Here is a 24,262-nt window from a genome sequence, read left to right as displayed (position 1 = left end):
AAAAAAAAGAGGCTATTTTGGATTGGGAATGGGTCCTTATCAGGGTTTTTTTGCCTTATTTTATAGCCGATATTCGGTCATATTCCCAATCGAAAATAGTATATTATTTTCCCAATCCACAGGAAAAAATTCCCAATTGAAAGTTACAAAATAAAAATATTTAATAACAAATTCTAAAATCTTAGAAAATAAGGACTTCTTCACTGTTATGGTGTTTAATAGTTTGAAGATGCCTTCCTAGACAGTTATTCTTTGCATTCATTTAATCACTGCAAAATTTAAGTCATGCAATTTTTCCCAAATTTTAACAAAACATCGCTGAAATTCCAAATTCCATGGGTATGGGTCATGTTCCCAAAATCCTGGAAAAAAAAACACTGCTTATTATGGGGGTAATAGAGTGAAAATGCCCAGTATTTATGGAATAAGCTAATTTAGTAAGTGAACCAAACAAACGAATTGAAAGCTTGATAAGTCTTAATTTGCTCCTTTCTGATTTTTTTTACATTTTATCAATTCTTAAATCCATACAGTTGGTTAATTTAAATAAATTCTGGAATGGTTTGCCACTCTTTGGATAAAATGGTCTTATTGTCCTACACTTCCATTTTGATGAAAAGTAGAATAAAAAAAATAATGTTAATCATGCATTGGTCACTGTTAGTGATTGACTTTGTTAAATTGTTTGATTCTAGGGACCACGACAAGACAGTTATCGCTATGCAGTCACACCTGGAGATGAAGGTGGTAAGAAGAAAGGAAAGAAGGGGAAGAAGGCAGACATGGATGAGCTTAAACAGGAGCTTACCATGGATGAGCACAAAATCCCCATTACAGAGCTATACAGTAGATTAAACACAGATCCTAACATGGTATGTGTAAATTGTTATAAATTGGGTGAATTTATATTGCAATCAATGCTTTTACATATATGTCGGTAACTGAAACAGAAAAATCAGGTTTAGTTTGAAAATTTTAAAATTTAAGTCTCGCTTACTAAGCTTTCCATGTAAAATACAATGTTTCTGAATATTATACTCACAATTTTTCAGGGCTTGACACCAGAACACGCTAGAATGGTACTAGAAAGGGACGGACCAAATGAATTGACTCCACCCAAGACAACTCCAGAATGGTTGAAGTTTTGTAAGCAGCTGTTTGGAGGTTTCTCTATGTTGCTGTGGATTGGTGCCATCTTGTGTTACATTGCTTACTCTATCCAGGCTTCCCAAATGGAGGATGTTCCAGGAGATAACGTATGTATAATTTGTATTATTCAAATGTTTAAAGTCGAAGAAAAATGTGATGAAAATTTTTGTATTAAATATCTAAACACTTAAGTTGTATATTACTTCTGATGCAATCAAGGTTAATGATTATGCTTGAAACCTTAATTCTCATGCATTGTATTGCTCTTAAAGGTTTGTCTTCAAATCCAGACAGGGTATTTGGATCCTTTCATATGAGGAAGCTATCTAGCAAGCTTACAGAACGTCAGTGGTTCTATTCCGGTGCATTGACATTGAAAGTTCGAATGTTTAAATCATGAAATGCTCCCATCAATTAGTTGCATGAATATATTAATTTGACGTGTTTTATTATTGCAGTTGTATCTGGGTATTGTATTGACTGGTGTAGTGGTAGTTACTGGTTGTTTCTCATATTATCAAGAAGCCAAAAGTTCAAGGATTATGGACTCATTCAAGGACATGGTACCTCAGGTAAGAACTAGTCTGGATATTTTCTCAAAACCTAGTGGTGTTAAGAGGTTTATGTTATTGTTATTGCTATCTATGTGAAATATTTTTGAGATAATGCGGGGTTCTTATAATGAGGATAATAATGTGCCAATATACTTTGTATTCATATTATAAAACTTTGAATTTTACATGATGATGTTGTAATTGATAAAAATTTTAAAAGAACACATTTTAAAGGCTAATTTTCCACATTATTTCGTTGATACTTTTTCGATATAGCAGGATATGATTAAAAAAGAAAAAAAAATTGTTGTTTTCAGTATGGAATTGTTATCAGAAATGGTGTAAAGAAAGACATAAGGGCAGCTGAAATGGTTGTTGGTGATATCGTTGATGTGAAGTTTGGTGACAGAGTGCCTGCTGATATCAGAATTATCTCTGGCCATAGCTTCAAGGTTTGTATAAGATTGAGAAAAACACCAAAATTCTTGTTAAGCATTAACATTTTCAGAATAGTAAAATAAGGGGCTTTGCCCTTGGCATTGAAAGAATTTTGTGAATAATTATAAAACAAACTCAATTATTACATATCGCTGCATGAATTATAAGTTTTTCTTTCCTTTATATGGCTTTCAGTACTGTTAGTACTTCCTTCTACAATTAACATAAACTTTTTTTGCAAATGAAAGGACATAAAATATTGACAATTGAATATTGTATGAATAATTCAGGTTGACAACTCTTCACTTACTGGAGAATCCGAACCCTGCTCCAGAACACCAGAATTTACACATGAAAACCCACTGGAAACCAAGAACTTGGCTTTCTTCTCAACAAATGCTGTAGAAGGTTAGTATGTCCCTTTGTTTCACGATTATTTGTTTCTGTTTGTTACTCACATCTTATGCATCGATAACAAGATTAAATAAGTCTAGTTTTCTGCTTTGAATTGGATAAGATCATTTAGTAAACAAAATTGCAGTGTTTTGCTTTTGTTTTATATTCATACTTTTTGAATTGTTAGGTACATGCCGTGGTATTGTAATCAAGACCGGAGACAAAACTGTCATGGGAAGAATTGCCAATTTGGCATCTGGTTTGGAAGTTGGAGATACCCCAATTGCAAAGGAAATTGCCCATTTCATCCATTTGATTACTGGTGTAGCTGTGTTCCTTGGAGTCACTTTCTTCATCATTGCTTTCATCCTTGGTTACTTCTGGTTGGATGCCGTCATCTTCTTGATTGGTATCATTGTGGCTAATGTACCCGAAGGTCTGCTGGCTACTGTCACTGTAAGTAATTGCTAAACTGATAAGAGTTTTCAAGTTCTTTTTTATTTTATGCTCTTGGTATTTAGCTTAGTTTGAAACTGAAATCTTTCCCTTTTTCCACCCTGAAAATTTTTAGTCTTCCCAACTAAAAATTTTTAAAATGTTAAAGATTCATTTTAATTTTGTATTTTTTTTTTTGGGAAATTAGCAATCCCTTACCAGTTTCCCAATGATAAAATCAGTAGGATAAATTTGTTAAAGTAGAAGTTGTAAATTCTTATCTTTTGGTGTATGTTTGATTTTTCTTTATAAAGGGTTCGTGTTTAGCCCAAACTGCCCCTTCCAAACAAAACGTCCCAACTGGCCCAAGGAAAAAAACTGTCTTGTAAAGAAATTTGGGAAGTGTGGGAAACTCTTCGGATCAACATCCCCATTGCTCGGATAGACGGGCACCCTCACAAAGCAGGAATGACAGTCCTCACATTTTGGGTTTGTTTGGCCCCAAAATTGAAAAGAAAAAGCTATCCAAGGGCATGCCCAGTCCAGTAAGTTTTTTACATATTAAAGTGTATTTTTTAAATTTTGGGATGTTAAAATCTCCTGTAGCCATAAGGTTGACAAGAATAAAAGAGCTACTTTGTATAGATGTTTTAGTATCAATACATTCTATTTATATAGCTATATATAGTGGTTTTGAGAAATAAAATCAGACTATTACGCTATGATTATCAAGTTTTTGGTGTTAGTATTACCAAGTAACAGAGAAATGGCAAATGTGGAAAATTGTTAAAAAGTCAGTTTTAACAAGACATTGTTCATATTAATAAAAGTCATTGAATGAGACTGCATAATCCATTACATTAACCTTAAGATAGAACATTAATACACAGACAACTGTAAAAGTATTGGACCTTTATCTGTTAACAAGTAAAACATTAAGGTGACATTTCATTGACACTTAATTACTTAAAGGAAGTTGGGAAAACAATTGTCATTCTTTATAAAAGTATTGAAAGTTAGTGACTAAAATTAAGTAGGCACTAACTTGAGGCAATGTTTACAATGGATTTATATATGTAAATCTGTTTTTATTTTAATCCTTTAACTGACCAGAACAACCAGGTAAAGACAAAGTGATGTTCTAAACTTAGACAAATATACACAACTATGATTGTGAAAATGCTGAGAATCATTTGCACAATTCCCCATGTAACACTCAAAAACACATCATCTTTGAACACTATAAATCCTAGATTATTATTTTTCCTTAGCTAACCAGGCTTTCATATGTTTCATTTTAACAAACTTCTTAATTGCACTTCTTATTTGTTTGAGTGGTATGTAAAACATTGCAATATTTATCAAAACTTTGGTGTGAAATAACCTGTATTTATTTACGTGTTTTTAGTAAATAAAATGTTTATTAAAGATATGGTACACTTGAAAAGAAGTTACATACAAAAACTGAATACACGCATAGTTATATATTGACACGCAAGTACGCTTGAGCGATTTGCATGAAATAAACTATCTTTTAGGAAGACATTTTATTTCGTTGAATTAGAATCACTTTATGATTCATGCACTTAGATTTATTATACCAACTTCCTTATTGGCACACTTGAAATAAGAAAATCACTTAACTTCTTGCACCAGCCTCTTTAATATTTCAGTGTCTTAATTTCTTTTGAACATTCACATATAATTGAGTTTGTATGCAATAGACTGGAAGCCATTAAAGTGTTATAAAAGTATTGATATTCATATTTTGCAGACTTTATTAGTAATATTTTATATTTACTATTTGATAATCAATGAATTCAGTATGATCTGCAATGTTTAGACAATATATTGTAGTGATAAGATGGTATTGATCAAGAACCATGTTTAATGCAACAGTCAAGATTGATTAGAAGTGACTAGACAGAATGATTGAGTCATAATATAAATATAGAATAGATGCTTAAATTTCTGTATGAATGCACTTTTGTTAACAATTTCAACATTGAAGCAGCTATTAATTTTAAGCTTTTGGCTTAGAACCTGAGATTCCAAAGACAATAACTGTAAGACAAATTGATATATTTTTTAGACTCCACCTACAGCCGATCTGACCCATCTTGGTTGGCCCTGTCCAGATGTAGTATGTTGTGTAACAGAGCCGAGTTCAAGGCAGACCAGGAAGAAGTACCAGTTCTTAAGAGGTTAATAAATTATTTAATTTTTACTTTGATTAAATATCTATTTTAAAGCAGCAAGCCTCCAGATTCATGTTAATTTTGATGAAAATTTTGGAAATGTATTTAAAGGTGATCAAATAAACTAATTTACATATTGGAATTGGCACTTACAATCCACAAAATTAACAAAAAGTGGTCAAGATACGCAAAAACAGTCCTTAATGTATTAGTAACACAGTAGAAAAAAAGGTGATAAAACACTGCAAAATCAGTCTTAACCTGCACATATGATTACATGTAAAATATAACTTGGATCTTGAATGTTATTTTTCTTAAAAGTTAAGTGCATTTTTGTCAATATTGATTTTCTTGAAATTGGCTCATCTGGAAGATGAAAACGAATTTAAAAAGTTAATAAATTTTGTGATCATGTTTTTAATTTTACATCCATTATAATTGGTTGAATAGTAAATAAAGATTTGTTATATTTACAGAGAATGCAATGGTGATGCCTCTGAATCAGCCTTGTTGAAATGTGTTGAGCTGTCCATTGGAAACGTTACCCAATTCAGAGCCAGGAATAAGAAGATCTGTGAGATCCCATTCAACTCCTCGAACAAATACCAGGTAATAATATTTCTGATTTATTTATGTATGTATGTTTATACTTTTAGTTACCAGAGCCAATAGATTTTTGTCAGACAAATTCAATAAGTTAGATAAGTTTTACAGATTTTCTAAAGTAGTTATGTCGTGGCAGTTTCAAATTAATTTATCTGTTTTTTTCCCTGTTTTCAAGTTAATTACATGACTATATGACTCTTTAAATAATGTATGTTAAACATTGTTGAAAGAGCATGAATGTGCAATTTGTTATATTTTTCCAGGTATCTATCCATGAAACTGAAGATCCAAATGACCCTCGTTGCATCTTGGTAATGAAGGGTGCCCCAGAACGTATCCTTGACAGATGCTCAAGCTACTTGAAGGATGGAAATGAGTATCCCATTGATGATCAGTTCAGAGCCGCTTTCAATGTTGCCTACATGGAACTCGGAGGTCTTGGAGAAAGAGTATTGGGTATGTATGATAAAAAAATTTGATAACTGTGTATTGTTGTCTCTTTATGATTACCATGGGTTCCAGAAAGTTTCTACTTGTATGAAAATCGTTGGTTGATATGGAATTTGTTTGAGTTAATGTTGGAAGCTATAAGCTCTTAAATTTGCTCTTGGAACCAGGCAGTGACTGATGGCTTCATGAAATAACTTCTGTAATTTCATTAAATAACTTTACTATTTTTTGGGTTTTTCTTTGTCAGAGAAAAAATTTCATATTCATTGTTTCTTTACAGGATTCTGTGACTATGTGTTGCCAATTGACCAGTACCCACCAGGCTACCAGTACGATGGTGATGACCCGAACTTCCCATTGACCGGACTCCGATTCATTGGTCTTATGTCTATGATTGATCCTCCACGTGCTGCCGTACCCGACGCTGTAGGAAAATGCAGAAGTGCTGGTATCAAGGTATGATGATTTTTGTTAATTTCTCTATGAAGAAATGCACAGTTTGCATAAACTTTCTATTGATAAATTAATTAAACTTTCTATGAATAAATTATTGTCCAAGACTAGCTGTATCTTTGTGGTTTGCATATAATAATTATTTCGGAAAAAAAATGTTTTTCAATTGTGTGAAATAAATTAAGATCATTTATACTTGAATGAGTATTGAAGGTTGTTTAGATTGATGATAGTTGAATGTCTAGCTAGATTTTGTTTATATACATATATTTATCAAAATTTTGATCCATGTTTTACATAAGTATCTTAATGGATCTCTCTTTTTGTATGAAGGGTTTTTATGGGTTTCTGGTTCATCCAAATTTTCCCCAAAAACCATTGAAGGGGGTAGGGATTTCTCAGGAAGCAAAACTGTTTTAAAATCTGCTGCAGAAAGGGTATCCACCCGAGGAGTTGACCCATCAAATAATTTTTTAATTTATCTTTATCTGAAATAGAAAAAGTAATGGTCATTATTTTCAGACAAATGGGAAAAAAATGATTTTACATTAAAGTGGGGCAAAACTTTTTGTAAAATTTTTGTAAATTTTTTTTCAGTAAGCCAAGGCCGTTCGTCCACGAAGTACTTAGAGACATAAACCCATTCCAGATTGAAGAGACTTAAAAAACATCCAAAAATTGTGTTTCCCCCGACCCACCCGGGCAAAACTGTTATTGTAAAGGGTTCCAGAGACAAGGGATTGTGGCTAATGTGATGGTGTAACGTTCCCCTGCCTGAAAAAACCGATTTGGTATATAAAATTATTTAATAAAAAAAAAAATTTCCCAAATTGGTTAAAAAAAAAAGAATTTTTTAGTTAGTAAAAAAAAATTTGAAATTATCATTCTCTTATCTTTGGTTGTTAAGTTTGTGTAAATTGCTTTATTGACAATAATATGAATTAATGGAATATAAAATTTTAGGTGTTGCTATGGGGTATCGCTGGTAGTATGTAAGAAACAGGCCGTGACATGATCTTGTTAGAAAAACTTTCCCTCTATTGTAATGGTTTTGGAGGGCCGTTTATCTTACAATTAAAAGAAGTCCATGTTAAACCCCCTGAATCCACTTTCCCAGAAATCTCCCATTCTTGTTTTTCATTCTTTGCATTCCACTCCCACTGGAACCTCACCACTTGTGTAATTGATTTGGGAATGACAGGGGGTCCCGGCTATCTCCCCTCCCTATGAAAAAACCCTGAAAACGACATCATGAAGCTTTTTTACCACTTTTGACCACTCACCAAATTGTAAACAAAAGGGGTATGTTTAAAGACTGAATTTTAAAAGGGACAATTTATGAATCACATTTTAGCTAAGAATTTGCCCTATCATGGTTGTCAATGTTTCCTAATTAACTGAGGAAATGTTGTTTTACTTTAATAACTTAAAATTTTAATGCAGGTTTAACTTAAAGGTAGATAATAAGCACAGTACTAGCAATAGTGAAAATTGTATTGTTGTCTTTTTTTAAACCAGTTTTGTTCTCCTGTTACAGATTGATCAGTATGGCTTATGGACAGATTGGTATGATCCAAGCTTCAGCTGGGTTCTTTGTATACTTTGTGATTATGGGAGAGAATGGTTTCTGGGCCTCCAAATTGCTTGGACTCCGAGAACAGTGGGATTCCAGAGGTGTCAATGATGTACAAGATTCATATGGACAAGAATGGGTAAGTTATTTCATCAGTTTAAATGTGCTTGATAAAAATGTATCCTGAACGAGTGTAAAATTAATGTGCTTCACAAAAAGTGTAGTTAATAAGCAGAAATGTTGAAATGAGGTATTAGAATAGATTGATTCTTCTGATTACAGATCTTTTATTAATTCCGAGAGACATTTTACCTGTGTTGTAAATTGATACAAGTTAAATTGAAGTCCAGGTGTGGATTGTTGACCTTTAAGAAGTGTTACTTGCTAAAAAAATTCAAATTTTGATACTGTTTAATAGTAGGAGAAAAAAATAGTAAATTTGCTCACATGTATTGATGTAGAATAACTATGTTTTTTTCAGACATACGCACAGAGGAAACGATTGGAATACACCTGTCACACAGCTTTCTTTGTGTCAATTGTGATTGTACAGTGGGCTGATTTGATCATTTGTAAGACAAGAAAACTGTCCCTCTTCCAGCAAGGAATGAAGTAAATACAAATTCTTTTGTTAAGAAATTTTTATGCAATTTGTTAAAAAAAAATGATAAAATTTTATGAAATGATTTTTATGTAATTGATAAGGGATTTGATCTCAACATGATGTCTGGTAACTGTTATCCATGTTAAAACAGATCTGAAATAAATATAACAGTGTTAGATTGGTGAAACTGAATTCTGTTTGTTTGTAAATAAGAGAGTAACATTACTGTATTTCTTTTCAGGAACCATCACTTGACTTTTGGTCTTTTCTTCGAGACAGCTCTTGCAGCCTTCCTCACATACTGTCCAGGTCTTGAGAATGGTCTTCGTATGCAGAACCTCAGGTAACCATCTTGCTGTTCTTGTAGATTACTTGTTAACCATCTTATTTAACAAGCAATATTTAATACTTGAATGTTTCTTATTGCTTAAACTTTTCTGTATAGTATTGGTAGTGTAAGAATATTGTCAGTAAATTTGAAACAGAGACACCTAAACGAGATAACTTTTTACAGTATGAAATTTTAGAAGAGCTCTTGTAGATAGTTTTTATCAAATTTCTTTCTCTTTTTTTTCAGAGCATCATGGTGGTTCCCGGCCTTGCCATTCAGTGTGACCATCTTTATCTATGATGAATGTAGAAAGTTGATACTCAGAAATAGGCCTGGTGGCTGGGTAGAAAAAGAAACATATTATTGATGTATGTCTGTTTCTAGGTAAGGCCCTATTTACTTTGTGATATTACGAAAATAATTAGATAAAGCTTCTAGAGGATACTGCAATGATTCATTTCAATTGTGCATGCTTGTCTTCTGAGAAAGATTGTGGACACAGTTAAATTTCAGATATATAGATACTTCGATGTAAATCCACTGCCAAAGCAGATAGTCAGTTTTCCACTTTGCTGCATTTTCTCATGATGAAATTGATTATCTCGATAGGAAAATGTTGCCAGAAAATAGCTCTGTTGCAGGCAATACTTAGCCAGATGCTGATGATTAATCAAATACCTCTTTTTCTTGATTTGGACTCTTAATTACTTTACTTTCCTTTGCTGATTTATCGATATGAATGATTTTATTCCATTTTCCCATTTAATCAAAATGTATGTTAAATCGTATTTTACATATTGTCCCTTTTTTTCTTCCAGTTTTATCACAATGAAAATAATAAGAAAGACAATGCAGCAACAAAAGTATTGGAACCAAGGAATAACATTAGTGTTGTGTTCAATAAGAAATTCCAGGATTTTGTTGTGAAAAAGACACAAGAAATTGTCCAACATTATTATTTGTTGTATATAAAAGAGCTTTTTGTAGATTTTTAACTTTAACACAAGACTTTACAGGATTTCGGGGCATGCAGCTTGTGAAATATAATGGAGTGTAGCGTTGTTGAATAAAATGCAAAATTTACATTATGATTTTATAAGGAAATTTTTATATTAAATTGTTTTTTTGTTAACAGATGTCTTAATACGTGTACATGGAGAAGAGTGCAATTTTTATGTAGTTTGTCAAGGATTTTTTTCTTCATGCATTATGAAGAGATATTTTATTAATGGAAAGAAAAAAAAATGTTTTAAGGATTGAGGAATTGGCAGAAAATGTAGAGTGTCTTTGTTTATATCTGTGAGTCCATGTGTCTGTGTCATAACCACCAACTCTGTTGGTTTAATCTGCAGTAAGAACAGCAGCTATTGTGAGTCCATAAGGTTTTGTAGTAACACCAGCAAAATCTTGGTAATGACATGTGTTTTACATCATTACATGTCAGAATAATAGTGTCTGATTACTCATGTACCATCTTTTGTGTATCGGGCATAAAATGTGTGCTTTAAACATCGTTGTACACTAAACAAAGTTCACTGTTTACACAATTTTTGTCAGTACTCAATCTGTTTAAGACGTTTGAACGAGTGAAAGAAGCTGTCCACAGCTGATTGAACATATCGAATCTCATACCCTGTATTTGCTGGCCAAATGTTTCTTCTAGGCATCATTCCCTTACAGAAGATCGCATTCTGGTCAGGGACATACATGGGAGCCGTCCTGATTGAGATTGTTGTAAGGGGAGAGAATCTTTGATGATTTTATTTTGCAATTTTTCATCTTTTGTGTCAAGAGTTATTTGCCCCTTAAGAGTTTGAAGCCAAGAACCAAGAAGGTTATGAAGACTGTGATACTTGATTTTATATCATTATGACAGTTTACGTTACAGGATTTCAAACTGTACAGAGATACTACCAGACAAACAGTGTTTAAGTAGAGTCGAAAAGTTTGAAATATTCCAATTTCATCAAGTCGTTCTCTTACAGTCTGAAATCCTGTGATATTTTTCATGTTATGTGACTTGGCATAGTATGGGATCATTACACAAAGCTTGTTTTGATAAAATTTGTTATTTTCAACCATTGTGAAACTTGTTAATATATTTCCATATATTTTTTTTTTCTCATCGCTCAAATTTTTTCTAGCTCTCTTATGTTTGTCTCTTGATTTGTACAGTTTAAATGTTACCTCTAGAATAGATCTGTTGAAAACTGTTAGATTTAGATACATATTATTATGACCAATTGTATAAGGGCTTGTAAATGGTTTCCATTGACCTTGCAATTTGACAAAGGGCATAAATTACTTAACATTTCATACTTGTTTGTAGTTTTTGTAAATTTACAAATGAAATGACTTCTTTGTTATAACAGATATAGAAACCATTTTAGAATAAAAATTTAGAAAAAACAAAAAACAACAGGAAACAATGATTTGTTAAGCCATAGCTTTATATTTAATAAATAAAGGTACACAAATTAATATAATAAAAGCTTATATTGTCAGTGAATAGTCTTTTTAGTCCTCAAAGGAATTCTGGTGCATTTTTTCTGTTCCACTGATTTTATTGTTTTATCATACTGTATTTTACTCTCATTTATAATCTGTATTTTTAAAATACTTTTGTTGGATTGATCTTACTTGACTGCTTTTCAACCAAGTTATATGTAGATTTAGAATATATAGTCTGGAAACAGATAAATGTTGTTTTTTTAATGTTCAAAGATATTACACAAGAGCGATATAGCACCCTGCTTCTGGTCATTAGAAATATTGTTGTTAACATGTTTTTATTTCTGAACACATTCTTTGGTCATTCTTGTACATTTTTTTCCCAGAACATTCCAACACAAAGGAAAATAGAACCAAGGCGCAGATTGATCAAGTTTTAAAATCTTGTTAAAATGAAATAAAAAAGATTAAATCTTAAGTTATGTTTTGTCACAGTTTAGTTTTACTTGCTTAAAACACACATATAGCAATAATAAGGGTCGACTTTGTGATTTGTGATATTTTTTTGGTTGGTTATGATTTTGAAGTAATAACAGCTTTTTTCAGTTCAGTAAGAATCAATCTGCCCATGATTCTATTTGACTACCTCACTTGCAATGAAATGAAAAGAATCACCAGCTTAATGTATTCTTGTACATTATTTACATGACCCCCTAGTCAACATTGAGACTGTTTCCACACTTGGTTGGTGAAAATATAGATAATGAAAGTAATAGTTTCTAAACCAGTCTAGACTTTTGACTTTTTCCATTGGTTCAATAACAATCTACCAGTCATATGATATTGTATTTTAGACTGTGTGTGCATTCATTACTTTAAGTTCTTGGCATCGTCTACCAGATTCTATTTGTTTTTGTACTTAGTATCTGTTTTTCTTTTCACTGATTGATGTCTATTTTAGATAATTAGGTCATGTCTAATTTTAGATTGTGATTGTAATCGTGTATGTATTTGGTGGTAATGTCACTGATGTACCAGAATGTGTTAGGCTGTATTTTTATCACACTTTATAATTGTGTAGTAATAGTAGTCAGTAATGTATTCAACACAGATTATGGTAACATATTTCCGAACAATACATGTACAAAAACATCATAAATATATATGTCAAAACAGTGGTAACCTGTATATTATTTTGTATTGGTTAATACACATGTATGATTTAAAATAAATTTTTAGAAGTCAACTTTGGTGTTCTTATAATTATTAGTTTGTGTCTGGACTGTAACTGAAGGATTGAAGGATTTTAAAGTAACTGCATAAATGTCTGCAACATCATGGTGATGTGTTGGGGTTTGATACCAATGTCTCCACGTCAAAGGTCAAGGTCACACAGAGTGAAGGTTCACATTCTCACAATTAGAGGTACACACAAATATATCCGGACTGTACCTTTGTCATGCAAGGATGGATTTTTAAAAATAATGTAGCATATATTATCTAACACATCCAGTCGATATGTTGCGTCCAAGACCCTACCTTTAAGGAGAAGGTCAAATTTATAATTCGAAGGTACTCATTCTAACAAGAAGAATTGAAGGTCCGAACTGTTACTGATTTTAAAATAACTGCACAAATGTCGACTACATCAAGACGATGTGTTGCGTTCAAGGCCCATAACACTACCTAAAAGGTGAAGGTTCAATGTAAGAAATTAGTGTTAGGACTGTAACCATGTCTTGCATGGAGTGTTTTTAAAATAACTTGGCACAAATGTCGAACACATCGTGGTGACGTCTAATACCCATGTCCCTACCTCCAAGGTCGAGATCACTAATTGTTTGAAGGTACTCATACATTCGTGTCCGGACTATAACTTTGTCATGTATTGACAGTGTGAAGGTTTCACATTCTCACAAGCAGATTTTTAAGGTTCACACATGCGTGTCTGGACTGTAACCATGTCTCGCATTGAAGGTTTTTTAAGTAACGTAGCATATATGTCTACCACATCAAGATGATGTGTCGCGCCCAAGAACTATGTCCCTACTTCCAAGGTCAGTACTCGTACTCACAAGAAGAGTTTGAAGGTGTACATTCGTACTCGTACTAGAACTTTGTAATGTATTGAAGGATTTTAAGTTAACTTGGCATAAATGTCTACCACATCAAAATGGCGTGTCGCGCCCTACTTCCAAGGTAAGGTGGTAAGTGGGCTACGAATACCACTTCATTTCACAGAACAATATCAAGCAATTAGTTTGGATCACGAGTTTTAAGAAAAATATCTTTTATTTACTGAGCACAAGGTCTGTGATAGAGTGGACAGAGACTATCAGTTCCGGCTGATTTTATATTATTTGAATCTTCTTATGTTTTATTTGAAAAACTACCTTTTTTCGAAGATTATAAATAAAGGGAAATAAATAAGTTAACGTATGTTAGGAAATTTATGGTAGTTATCCTTCTTTATGAGACATGACTTTTTAGAAGCATAGCAATGCTAATGTATATGGAATTATTGTCATTTTCTTTCTTTTACAAGATTTTCTTTTTTTGCATTTATACACAAATTTAATGTACTCCAATAATTACATATAAAGATCCTGTGATGAGAGTAGTATTTTGATCAACTATCTCGTTAGGAGACATGAAATGTGGTTTATTTTAATCGAGATAATCCTTGTCCACAGTGTTTATAAGTATACCTACCATATAAGTGAACTACACATAACATAATACTTTTATATAATATTTTTCTACTCTTTCTTCAATAACTATCCACGAGAAGACCTAATTTGTTTTTCGTAGACACTTTTCGTTTAGGTTATCTTGCTGAGGACACTTTGGAGGACAGGATGAAAAAAAAAACTGTATATAAATGAAAGTAAAATTATCTCAAAAACCATCTGTTCATAATTATTATATAATGCAATTATAAACCATTGTTTTCTTCTAATGTTCTTTTTATATTATCTCATCAATTTCAAAATTTATACTATAAATGTAATGTGTAAATCTTATGTCTCCTTTTTTAAAAAAAAAATGTTAAATGATTTATTGTATGATGTGTATTTGCATAGTTATGTTAACGATTGTGATTTCGATTATTAATAAAATTTTTTTTTGGGGTTCCAACATTTGTGGACCTGGAAGCCCTGAAAAAAAAAAACAAGGTCTGTGATAGTTTAGTCAGGAAAGATGTAACAGTAAAAGCTTGTTTGCACCTACGGATTAGCTGGGAAGTAAACCCAAATATTCTTAATTCCGCAGTTAGTCAATTTAAGAATAATTTTTGCTAATTCTTTTTAATATCATTGTAAACTATTGTAAATATCTTTACAAATAATGCTTTTTGGAACTTAAAATATAGATAAATCTTTTTTTTGGGGAAAATTATTTTAGGGGTTAAAAACCCAAAAATTAATTTATTTAATGATTTTAAAAGGTTTTTAATTCGAAATGCAGATAACAATATACATGTAGAGTGTACTTGCGTTTCACTGATGCTATGTAGGCAAGCCAATATTTCACGCTAGCGATCGTAGAATAAATGTTAATAGAGTCCTTAGGTCACTACACTTAGCTGTGTGGCAGCTGTTAAAGTGCCCTGTATCTCAGAGAATTGTCATAATTGTCTAGTCCTTCGGGATAGGTGCTAGGGGCGTGAGCGATGTTACACTTTCCATTACCTCTCACGAGCAGACTCAATAAATTAAAATTTCTCCGAAACATTGAGTTGAAAGATCAGTTGTCTCGGAAATCATACTGGAGTAGAAGTTTGCGGAAAAATTGGTAATTGCTGATCAGTTTTCTAGTTAGTAAATTTGGTTTGGTTGGCCGACCGTCGAGATATTACCAAATACATGTTGAAAACGGCGTAATTTAAACCAGAAACAAACAAAACCGAATCTGCGTCATTGTTATCGAATGATCTCGTTGCCAGATCTCTTTTTCTTTCTGGTGATCATTATTGATATATGTGTGGCGCTGTTCATCAAGTGTTTTACGGAATTTTTATATACGGGATGTCAGAGGAAACAATATGCTTTAGTTTGGGATTAGTTTGCCCCCTGGCCTTTTGCTTATGATGACAACCGCATTTATTGCAATTTTTAGCAGTAATGCTTATGACGTTAAGCGAAGGATCTCAAACGGAAAAAATTTTTTTTGAAGCAACAGAAAAAAAATTAGATAAAACTTTACTTCTCTAATCATGTTTATGAGAATAACGAAACCGTAAATATTAGATACTTGATTTTAATCTTGATTATAAGAATAAAAAAAACCCGCCTCCGTGGTCGAGGGGTTAGAGTCGATGACTTCTAATCCAGTTACTTCTCTGGCGTGGGTTCGATCCCCGGGAGATGCTTTGGTAGTTTAGCGCGGAGGTAGGTAGTCTAGTACTGGTGTAACTCTCCAGGAACGATGGTTAGGAAACTACCCGCCTATATGACTGAAGTACTGTTGGAAAAAGGCGTAAAATGAAACAAACAAACAAAACAGAATAAAAAAACGTGAATATATATGTACATAAACGCCGAACTTGGTAAAACATTTCACTGTCTTTTGGTTCAAAGTATTCAGAAAATTTAATGTCACTTATGTGTATGTATACATAAACAAAGCATGTGATTCCTCATTTAAGCGTCACTAATAAACTAATATAAAATGCCAATGTATGTTTTAGACATAAGAAAGTATAGAAAAGAAATAAAGCTAAGAATAAAAGTAGACATATACATATATGTTCAAAACTACATATTTTATAGTTTTTCCAATGATACAGGTAACTCATTTACTTATTTACCACTTGGAGTAGTACTCGGTAAAGTGGAAGTCATCGGCGTTCCGTAAAACCTACTGGATATGAAGACGGTTTTGGTGTCAGATTTCCAATTAAGACCCCTAATCTGGCCTTCACTGTAAAGCTGGCAATCCGAGACTTGGTCGATGCAATAACAATAGGTATACGCAACGCAAAACGCATCAATTTTACACAAGCGTTCACATTCAGTTTCATTGGCCTTTTTGTCGTCATCATTAACAAAACCGCGGGGAATCCCAACTACTTCCGTATTCGCAAACGCTAATGTGTGGTTGATCTTATCTGCGAAGACGTAACTTTGCCAAACATCAGTATTTTCGTCTGTTTTTACTGAATAGTAGTTCGTTGATGTTTTTTCATTGAACATATAACATTGTTTGTGGTCGCTGTCACCATCAGAACATGTCACACAGTATGAAATGGCAACACACTTAATATTTTGCAAGCACACTTCTAGGCATTCTGAAATTGACGCCACTGATTGATTCGTTGCCGCATATACTTCTAATTTAGTGTTCTCTAGTGTTATGCCGGGAGCCAACTGACTACATGATTCAACTTGACCTGTGACCTGAAGTGATGTGCAATACTTATGTTTCAGATTTGAGATTTTGTGATGAATTCTTAAATGATCTATATTCAGCGATTTCATGAACCTGTCCGTGAAAAGGGACTCAATTGGTGCAAGCTTGTAAGACGTGGGGACAGGACTTGTTTTAACGACTGAAGCCCAGGTCATGGCATCCCCATTTGACGGTGGAGCTGCGCCTATGGTAATTGTTTTTGTTTCAACATATTTTGAAAATTCAGATGCAGACTGCCTTTGGGAACTATCAAGATTAAATCCACCACCTATATTAATGAGACCGGAATAACTGGCATCCACAGCAACATTTACACCCTTTTCCGTTTGGTTTTGAAACTCTTTGGCTGACATCTTATGTTCATAAGTAAAACTAGCGCCAAATGTTACCTCTGTTGGAAAATGTGTACCATAGGTATCAATAAATTGAAAATAAGTTTCGTCGATGTTTGTGTTATTCAGCTTATGCATCCACTGGATAAATACTTCATCGAAACGAGGAGCTGCACTGAAAATAATCTTGCTGAAATAATATTGACATTTTGCGGATGAAATTATGTAGACACTTTCTCCCTTTGAAATTTCTGAAGACGACTGTTTGTACCCAGTGCTCGCAGAAAACTTCACACCCCAACCACCTCCCTCGACATGGGCAGACGCCGATAGGGCCTTTGCAAACTCGAACCTATTTCTAACAGTCGTTGAGGAGAAAGACGTAACGCATGACACGTCTGGTACAATAACAAGACCATCTGGGACACTATATCTGCAGTCAGCCGTTTGACCCCCCGATGAATAATCTGCCCGAAATATTGGATAAGTGAAGCCGGGGTCATGACCAGTTGCAAGTGGATATCCTCTGAGAATATTGTAACCAAGAAGAGCATAGTCTACGTCAGAGAAAGACAATTTGAACGTTGGCCCTTGACATTCTTGTAACTGATCGTCATGGCGATTTCCTGCAATAAATCATACTAGCATAAGTCCTTTTGTTGCCCAGAGAGACGAAAGCAATAAAAAATTGCGGCGTATACAGCTATATTGCACGAGCCACTAGCTGAGTCTGAAATAGATTTGACAGTTGTGCACCCGTCTAATAGAGACTTCATTTTTCACACCATCATTTTATGAAGTTTTGATAAATGACCTTTGTTGCTTTCAGCACAAAAATAATTTGAAATGAATTTATGGACACTGAAATGAAATCGAGGCAAGATGGAGTAGGCTCTGAAAATGAACACGAGGCTATATGGAATATGACATGCATTTGGTATATATATTTGGACTCTGAAAATGAAAACAAGGCTAAACTGGGTGCGATAATATATGCACTGAAATAGTTTTTTTTACTCAAGGCCGAAATTGATAAGATTGGATCCATTTGAGCATGACCTTATTCAAACGTTGAAGGCACATTGGTTATAATCTATAAGATATGAAATAATCAATGGTACAAAACATATAACATGTCCACTTTATACATGTTTATTGTGTATGTAAGTATTATGAAACTCCATTTCATGCTGTAGGAAATTAGTATGTGGACCAAGTGTTTGTTAGGACTCTAGACAAACCCTCTCAATAAGTTAAAATAGATAGCAGCTGTGCATACAGTGTTTAATATTTATTCAATTATTCATACCTTCTAATATATATTGCACTTGTTTGTTCGAACTTAGCCCGAGAGTGCCTGTTTGAGATGACTTTTCAGGTGCCGTTGAAATTTTGTCGATTAAACTCTTCATGTCCCTTTAACAAAATGTTTGAAAATGATATCATATCTATCAACTCAAAGCAAAGCCAAACGAACAAATGTCTTCATTACCAACTAATTAAGTCACAATACAGTTTTAATGGGAAAAAGTTCGTCTTTGTTTCGCAGTTTTTGTTCAATAGACTGGCAAAATAAGGATAGGAAGATATGAAAGTACGAACGATGATTATCGTACGATATAAAAGTATGATAAGACGATATAAAAGGAGGAGGATACGTTTTTATGACAGTACAATAATAAGATATAAAAGTATAAAATGACTATATGAAAGTGCGATAAGATAAATGCAAATGAGCCAGCGTACATCTGATATCTCACTTTCGCATCGTCTTATTATGGTCAGGGGTTTTATATGTGAACTATAATTGAAAAGGAACCAGATTACGAAATTACTTCGAAGCATTTGTAACACCTCGCCAATCACATAAACGAGTACGTTTGTCAATATCGAATTAACGAAAGTCGAACATCATTTCTCCGTATACTGTTGCATAATGATTTACACCTCATAATTTAGGCAAAGTCTCACACTACAACAAATGAATAAACGTACATAAATTACAAAAACATGATATTTAACACGAGCTGTTTTTTGTCGCTGCAAAATCATCGGGCAGATTGACAACACATCTATATATTTACCATTCTGCGAGTTTAACTGCGAAAACCCTGTGCTAAAATGATCAACGATATTAATCGACAAAAAGTGTATAAAAAAATTGTTTCATGGTCAGACCGAGAATCAACAACAAAAGAACGGGCTAAGGAGAGGCGTAACTTCTAACATAAATGTAATTACTTGATGACTTCTAGATCAATTCTAAGTTGTCGGCAGCATTGCCGTCCTTGCTATATTCCCTTTTTGTCTACCATGACGCTTTTGACATTCGCTTCAGTCTGCATTTTCTGCAACGGTCACAGACCTGTGTTCAAATCACCGGTTATGATTTTAAACGCACGGAAAAATATTGACACATGGCAAAAAAGATTAAAAGTGGCTCTACCACATGACTTAACAAATGTCAAACTGTATGTCGTCTATCTCTCTATCAACGTCTGCTAAGCACCATATGTTTCAGTGTGAACATTCTTTTGGATAATTTTATTAATACCCTACAAAAGGTTTTAAATGTTGATTTACTGTTTTATCAATTCAGCTGAAGGACGAATTTAACCGTATAAATGAGTTATGCACTGATTTTGTGCTAGAGAAGAGGATGACCCCCTCTTAAAATATTTCAGAACCTGCAGCGTGTTTACCAAATTTGTTAAATTGTTTTATTTTGTTTACAGTTTTTGACTTAATACAGTGTGTTTGACCCGTGTCTGTCAATGACAGCTTGGCAGCGCCTTCTCATGCTCCCTATTAGGAACGGGATGGCTGCACATTCTTGGGCCAACACGGCTCCTGGGTTGCAGCTGACGAGCTGAAATTCTAACCTGCAGCTCATTCCACATAAGTTCTATTGGATCTAAGTCAGGTGAGCGAGCTGGCCAGTCCATGCGCTCACTAGACTCTCTCTCTAGGTAGTCTGGGCCACCCTGGCCCTATGGGGGGCGAGAATTATCCTCCATTAGAATGAACCGATCGCCTACTGCCCCAGCATACAACCTAACCTGGTTGTCTAAGATGTCATCTATGTATCGCTGACCTGTCAATTCGCCTCTATTTAGCACAACCAGGTTGGTTCGTCCATCCCAGCTGATGCCTTCCCACCCCATAACTGACCAACCTCCGTAGCGGTCATACTCAGCATTATTTGCAGCCTGAAACCATTTACCTCGTCTTCTCCAGACTCTAGCACACCTTTCTGTGAATTCTAGACAGAACGTGAACAGACCGTGTTTCCAGTGTTGCATGGTCAACCGTGTATGCTCCATGGTTCATTCCAACGTGTCAAGGGGATACGTATGCAAGGTCTTCTCGAGCGCAAATTACCCGCATGCAGCTTTCTATTTACCGTCTGCGTGGAAACACGCACCCCCGCAGCATTAGCAAAACCATTTCTAAGAGAAGTTGCTGTCGAAAACCTTGCACGACGTGCCTTAACGACCAAATAACCGATCCTGAGCTTGTGTTTTTACCCTTTGCCGACCTCCAGCATGCCATGTAGCCGGTATCTCTCCCAGGCTCTTGTGATGACAGTGTTGTGCACACCAAGCGCCGCACCAACCTGGCGGATGGTGGCCCCCTGCTGCACAATCCCTACAACCCTCCATAACCTTCTCTTAAATGCCGCCTAATGTTAGCATTCACCATAACTAAGTGACAGATGTAAGAAATGTAAGCCACTATATGACATTAAGCCAGTATTAGAAAAGACATGTAACACACCCATCAAAAACATGAAAATATTGGGGTGCATGAACTGGTCCAATGGAAGGTCTTTAATGCCATAGATAACCAGGTATTTACTATTAAGTATCATCATACAGGATAACAATGTAAGAATATAAGACATTGTGGTAAGTCCTATATGACATTTTCTATGCAAAACAGATAATAAATTGTTCTAGAACAAACTATTGTTATCGAGAGTATAATTGTTCGTACGAAATCACTTAGAACTTTTATGAACATTGTTTAAGAACTGTTTTATTAGAGTATCCAAATGATATATTTCCACTGTTTTAACGATATTTTAAATATTTCTGGAAACTGTGCCAATTGCAAAACAATCCACTTTAAAGCAATGGTTCAACTTTTTTATCATTAGATTTAAATGGTTTCACTTTGTAATAGGCTTTCAAAAGTCACCTTATATAAATGCAGACAAACGTACGATAAAACGATGCAAAATGATGGAAGTGTGAATTATTTCTTAACATGCTAGAACCGGAAGTGAAACGAAAGTGATTATTTTATGGGCTCAACTTATGTATTTTGAAATTGAAATCCCTTATTTTTTAAGTAGACTCTTCCAAAATTCAAAACATTGCAAACCATTATAAAAAGTCCGCTTAATTTGCTTATTGGATAGTGATGCCTGTCTGTTGAGTCGCTTGTACTAACCAGTCAGATGATCGCTTCTATTAAGTATTTCATTGATAAAAATAACTCTTTGCTACAGTAGTCATTATTTGCTCTATCAGTTATCTAGTCGTGTGAAAGTTTTGGTTATCATATGGAAAGCTTTTTAATTCGATCAGGTGTTCTCGTAGTCTTCACTTGGGGTGGATTTATGATAATTGGCTGTATCTGGTTCCTGCCCTGTAAAGTTGGTCGCCTCCATTAAAGGTCTTTAGATATACATTCTTTGAATAAGTTGCTAGTTGTATTAAACCAGAAGACTCGTACTTCTTGTACTTTTTTCTACAATGATTTGTTTAAATGCAATGTGTATAATAGCGATCGACAGATAATTCTCTTAATTAAAACGAAGCAGTTGATTATTAATGGTGTTAATGACAGGTTGATGAGGATGGCTAGTCGTTAAGGTATTGGTCCGCTGGTTAATTATTTGTTTTTTTCCCCATGAAAAACAAAACAAAACAGAATCCCTTAAGAATGCCAACACCCCCAAACGGCCAAATGCACTCGGTTTGCTTCAACCTGTTCAAATAAAAGTTTGGAAAGAAACCCCAAAAACAGGAAGCCATAAGACTTGGCACGTAACTTTTTCCGTGTAAGCGTACGCGTTAATAAACATCGCGACATCACGTCATTTTATGACGTCATTTCAAACAACGTAATGGGGGACAATGCGTATCAAAAACCTAATTGAAGTAACAAATAACACGTATTCTTACTTGGACCGTTGTGCTTCTACTATTGCTACAGTAACAACTATAGCTGCCACAGCAATACATAACACACCGTATTTCAGGAGAACCTATAAAATGATGAATGAAAAGTTAAAGATCCTGTATGTTTTGTTATTGAGGTTGTATACTTTTCTTACGTGAAATTATATATGTATATAATTTATATGCTAATACAAAAATTTTCAAACATCGAAGAATATGTAAAATATGTACTGCAAATATTTGTAAACATTAAATTATATGCATTCATTACTTATTGGAAATTTTGACTAAGAATTTATAGAAAACAAATTCTAATTACCTCCCTTTATTTACGTGAAATATTAAATTGGGTAATATCTTTATAAATAATGATTTTTGAAACTAACAATATTGACAAATCTTAATTTGAACATCATATTTGTTTTTATAAAACCATAAAAAATGTGTTACAGGATCTTTAATATAATATATTTCGGGACAGATTTAGCCACAACTGTCACATTTACTGTAGGCCATTTGTCGACTTCCCCAATATCTAAATGAACTGCTGGTGGAAAAACTATTGCGGTAAAACCACAAACTATGTAGGTGATTTTCTTTTTTTTTCTGCACTCCTTCAAGGCATCGAGTATTGCAATGTACATTGGACTGTATCTTTTTGTATCTATATTTTACATGATCATTTCTAGAAATAAATCGTTTAAAGAAATTCTAATGAACAGTTTTAATTTTGCCTATATGTCTAAATGAAAACTCCCGAAAACGTACATAATACGCGTAGACACATGGCTAAGCTTAAGTCTGCATATTTTGCTTTGATGTAACATTAACTTCTTCTTTTGTTCATTGTAACGATTGGATTAGATTGAACGTCTGGAATGATGTAATACCTGTTTGTTACACGTTTTCTTTCCAGGCCTGTTAAAATCTTCCATTTCCATGGGCTCCATTTCTATATTCCAAATGAATCCTGTGTGAATATATACGTTTTAAAACAATGTTTAAGTTCACGAAAAGAAATACAAGATGTTCTAGAAATTAATGTCCAACGGTTACTCGTGACTTACTGAATACATTATACTGCAGCATATATATTAGCATTCCTTTAGCTTTAAATAGTTACTTCTAAGAAGAAAGAGGTTAATATTTCAACATAAGCATGCAATTTTCCTTGTAAACAAGGATAAAGTTTAACTGTTTATCAGTGTTTTTCAGTTAAATTAATTTTGTTAAGACGGTGTACGAGAGCACGAGCACGTATAGATTATATCTTAACAGTTTTCACATTGTCAACAAGGATCATTCAGTTAGTTATGTCACTATCAGGTTTCATAGTTTTATTCTCATAATTATTCAAAACTGTTTAGGGAGCATCTACCCACACTCAAGACTTGAATGCAAGTATCATATTCTCTTGTCTTGCATAATTAATGTAGACACACTACCTACTTGAATCATTTTAATGTGAAAGTATGTGACATCCATGAAGATAATTTCTTGGGACCAAATAAGAACACGTTCTATTTTGTTGATGTTTTTTCATTGAACATATAACATTGTTTGTGGTCGCTGTCATCATCAGAACATGACACGCAGAATGAAATGGCAACACACTTAATTTTTTTTCCACGCACGCTTCTAAGCATTCTGAAATTGACGGTACTGATTGTTTCGTTGCCGCATATACTACT

At 33.8% G+C, this 24,262-nt stretch overlaps 2 protein-coding genes across 2 annotated transcripts; one reads left to right on the top strand and one right to left on the bottom strand.

Annotated features, from left to right (window-relative positions):
- Positions 1 to 695: 695 nt before the first annotated feature.
- On the top strand, positions 696 to 12,884 carry LOC132740059 (sodium/potassium-transporting ATPase subunit alpha-like; the record flags this gene model as incomplete). Its single annotated transcript, XM_060727913.1, is given in 15 exon segments — positions 696 to 872; positions 1,053 to 1,256; positions 1,608 to 1,721; positions 2,021 to 2,155; positions 2,432 to 2,549; positions 2,725 to 2,997; positions 5,041 to 5,176; positions 5,647 to 5,779; positions 6,040 to 6,232; positions 6,507 to 6,682; positions 8,140 to 8,391; positions 8,734 to 8,864; positions 9,098 to 9,199; positions 9,434 to 9,571; positions 10,006 to 12,884. Coding segments are annotated over 14 exon segments (2,265 nt in total), but the record flags the coding sequence as incomplete, so codon positions are not given.
- A 2,961-nt stretch (positions 12,885 to 15,845) lies between these two features.
- Positions 15,846 to 23,813, bottom strand: LOC132740058 (uncharacterized). The gene is made up of 4 exons (XM_060727912.1): positions 23,462 to 23,813; positions 22,575 to 22,657; positions 18,692 to 18,798; positions 15,846 to 18,008 (listed from the first exon to the last, which is right to left on the bottom strand). Exons 1-4 carry the CDS (start codon positions 23,519 to 23,521, stop codon positions 16,441 to 16,443), a joined length of 1,818 nt encoding a protein of 605 aa, XP_060583895.1. The 5' UTR covers positions 23,522 to 23,813; the 3' UTR covers positions 15,846 to 16,440.
- Between the last annotated feature and the right edge of the window lie 449 nt (positions 23,814 to 24,262).

The sequence above is a fragment of the Ruditapes philippinarum genome, unplaced genomic scaffold, assembly GCF_026571515.1.
Source record: "Ruditapes philippinarum isolate M1 unplaced genomic scaffold, ASM2657151v2 ctg2700_1_1_1_1, whole genome shotgun sequence".
NCBI lineage: Eukaryota > Metazoa > Mollusca > Bivalvia > Venerida > Veneridae > Ruditapes > Ruditapes philippinarum.
Note: the sequence above shows the minus strand (reverse complement) of the source record. Positions and strands in the feature narration are given on the sequence as shown.

Excerpts from the sequence above, each read along its gene's own strand:
- LOC132740058 (XM_060727912.1), bottom strand. The coding sequence starts at position 23,521 with ATGGAGCCCATGGAAATGGAAGATTTTAACAGGCCTGGAAAGAAAACG. Across the intron at positions 22,658-23,461 it reads AGAAAACGTGTAACAAACAG|GTTCTCCTGAAATACGGTGT; the intron begins GTATTACATCAT and ends ATCATTTTATAG. Across the intron at positions 18,799-22,574 it reads GTAGAAGCACAACGGTCCAA|GGACATGAAGAGTTTAATCG; the intron begins GTAAGAATACGT and ends ATTTTGTTAAAG.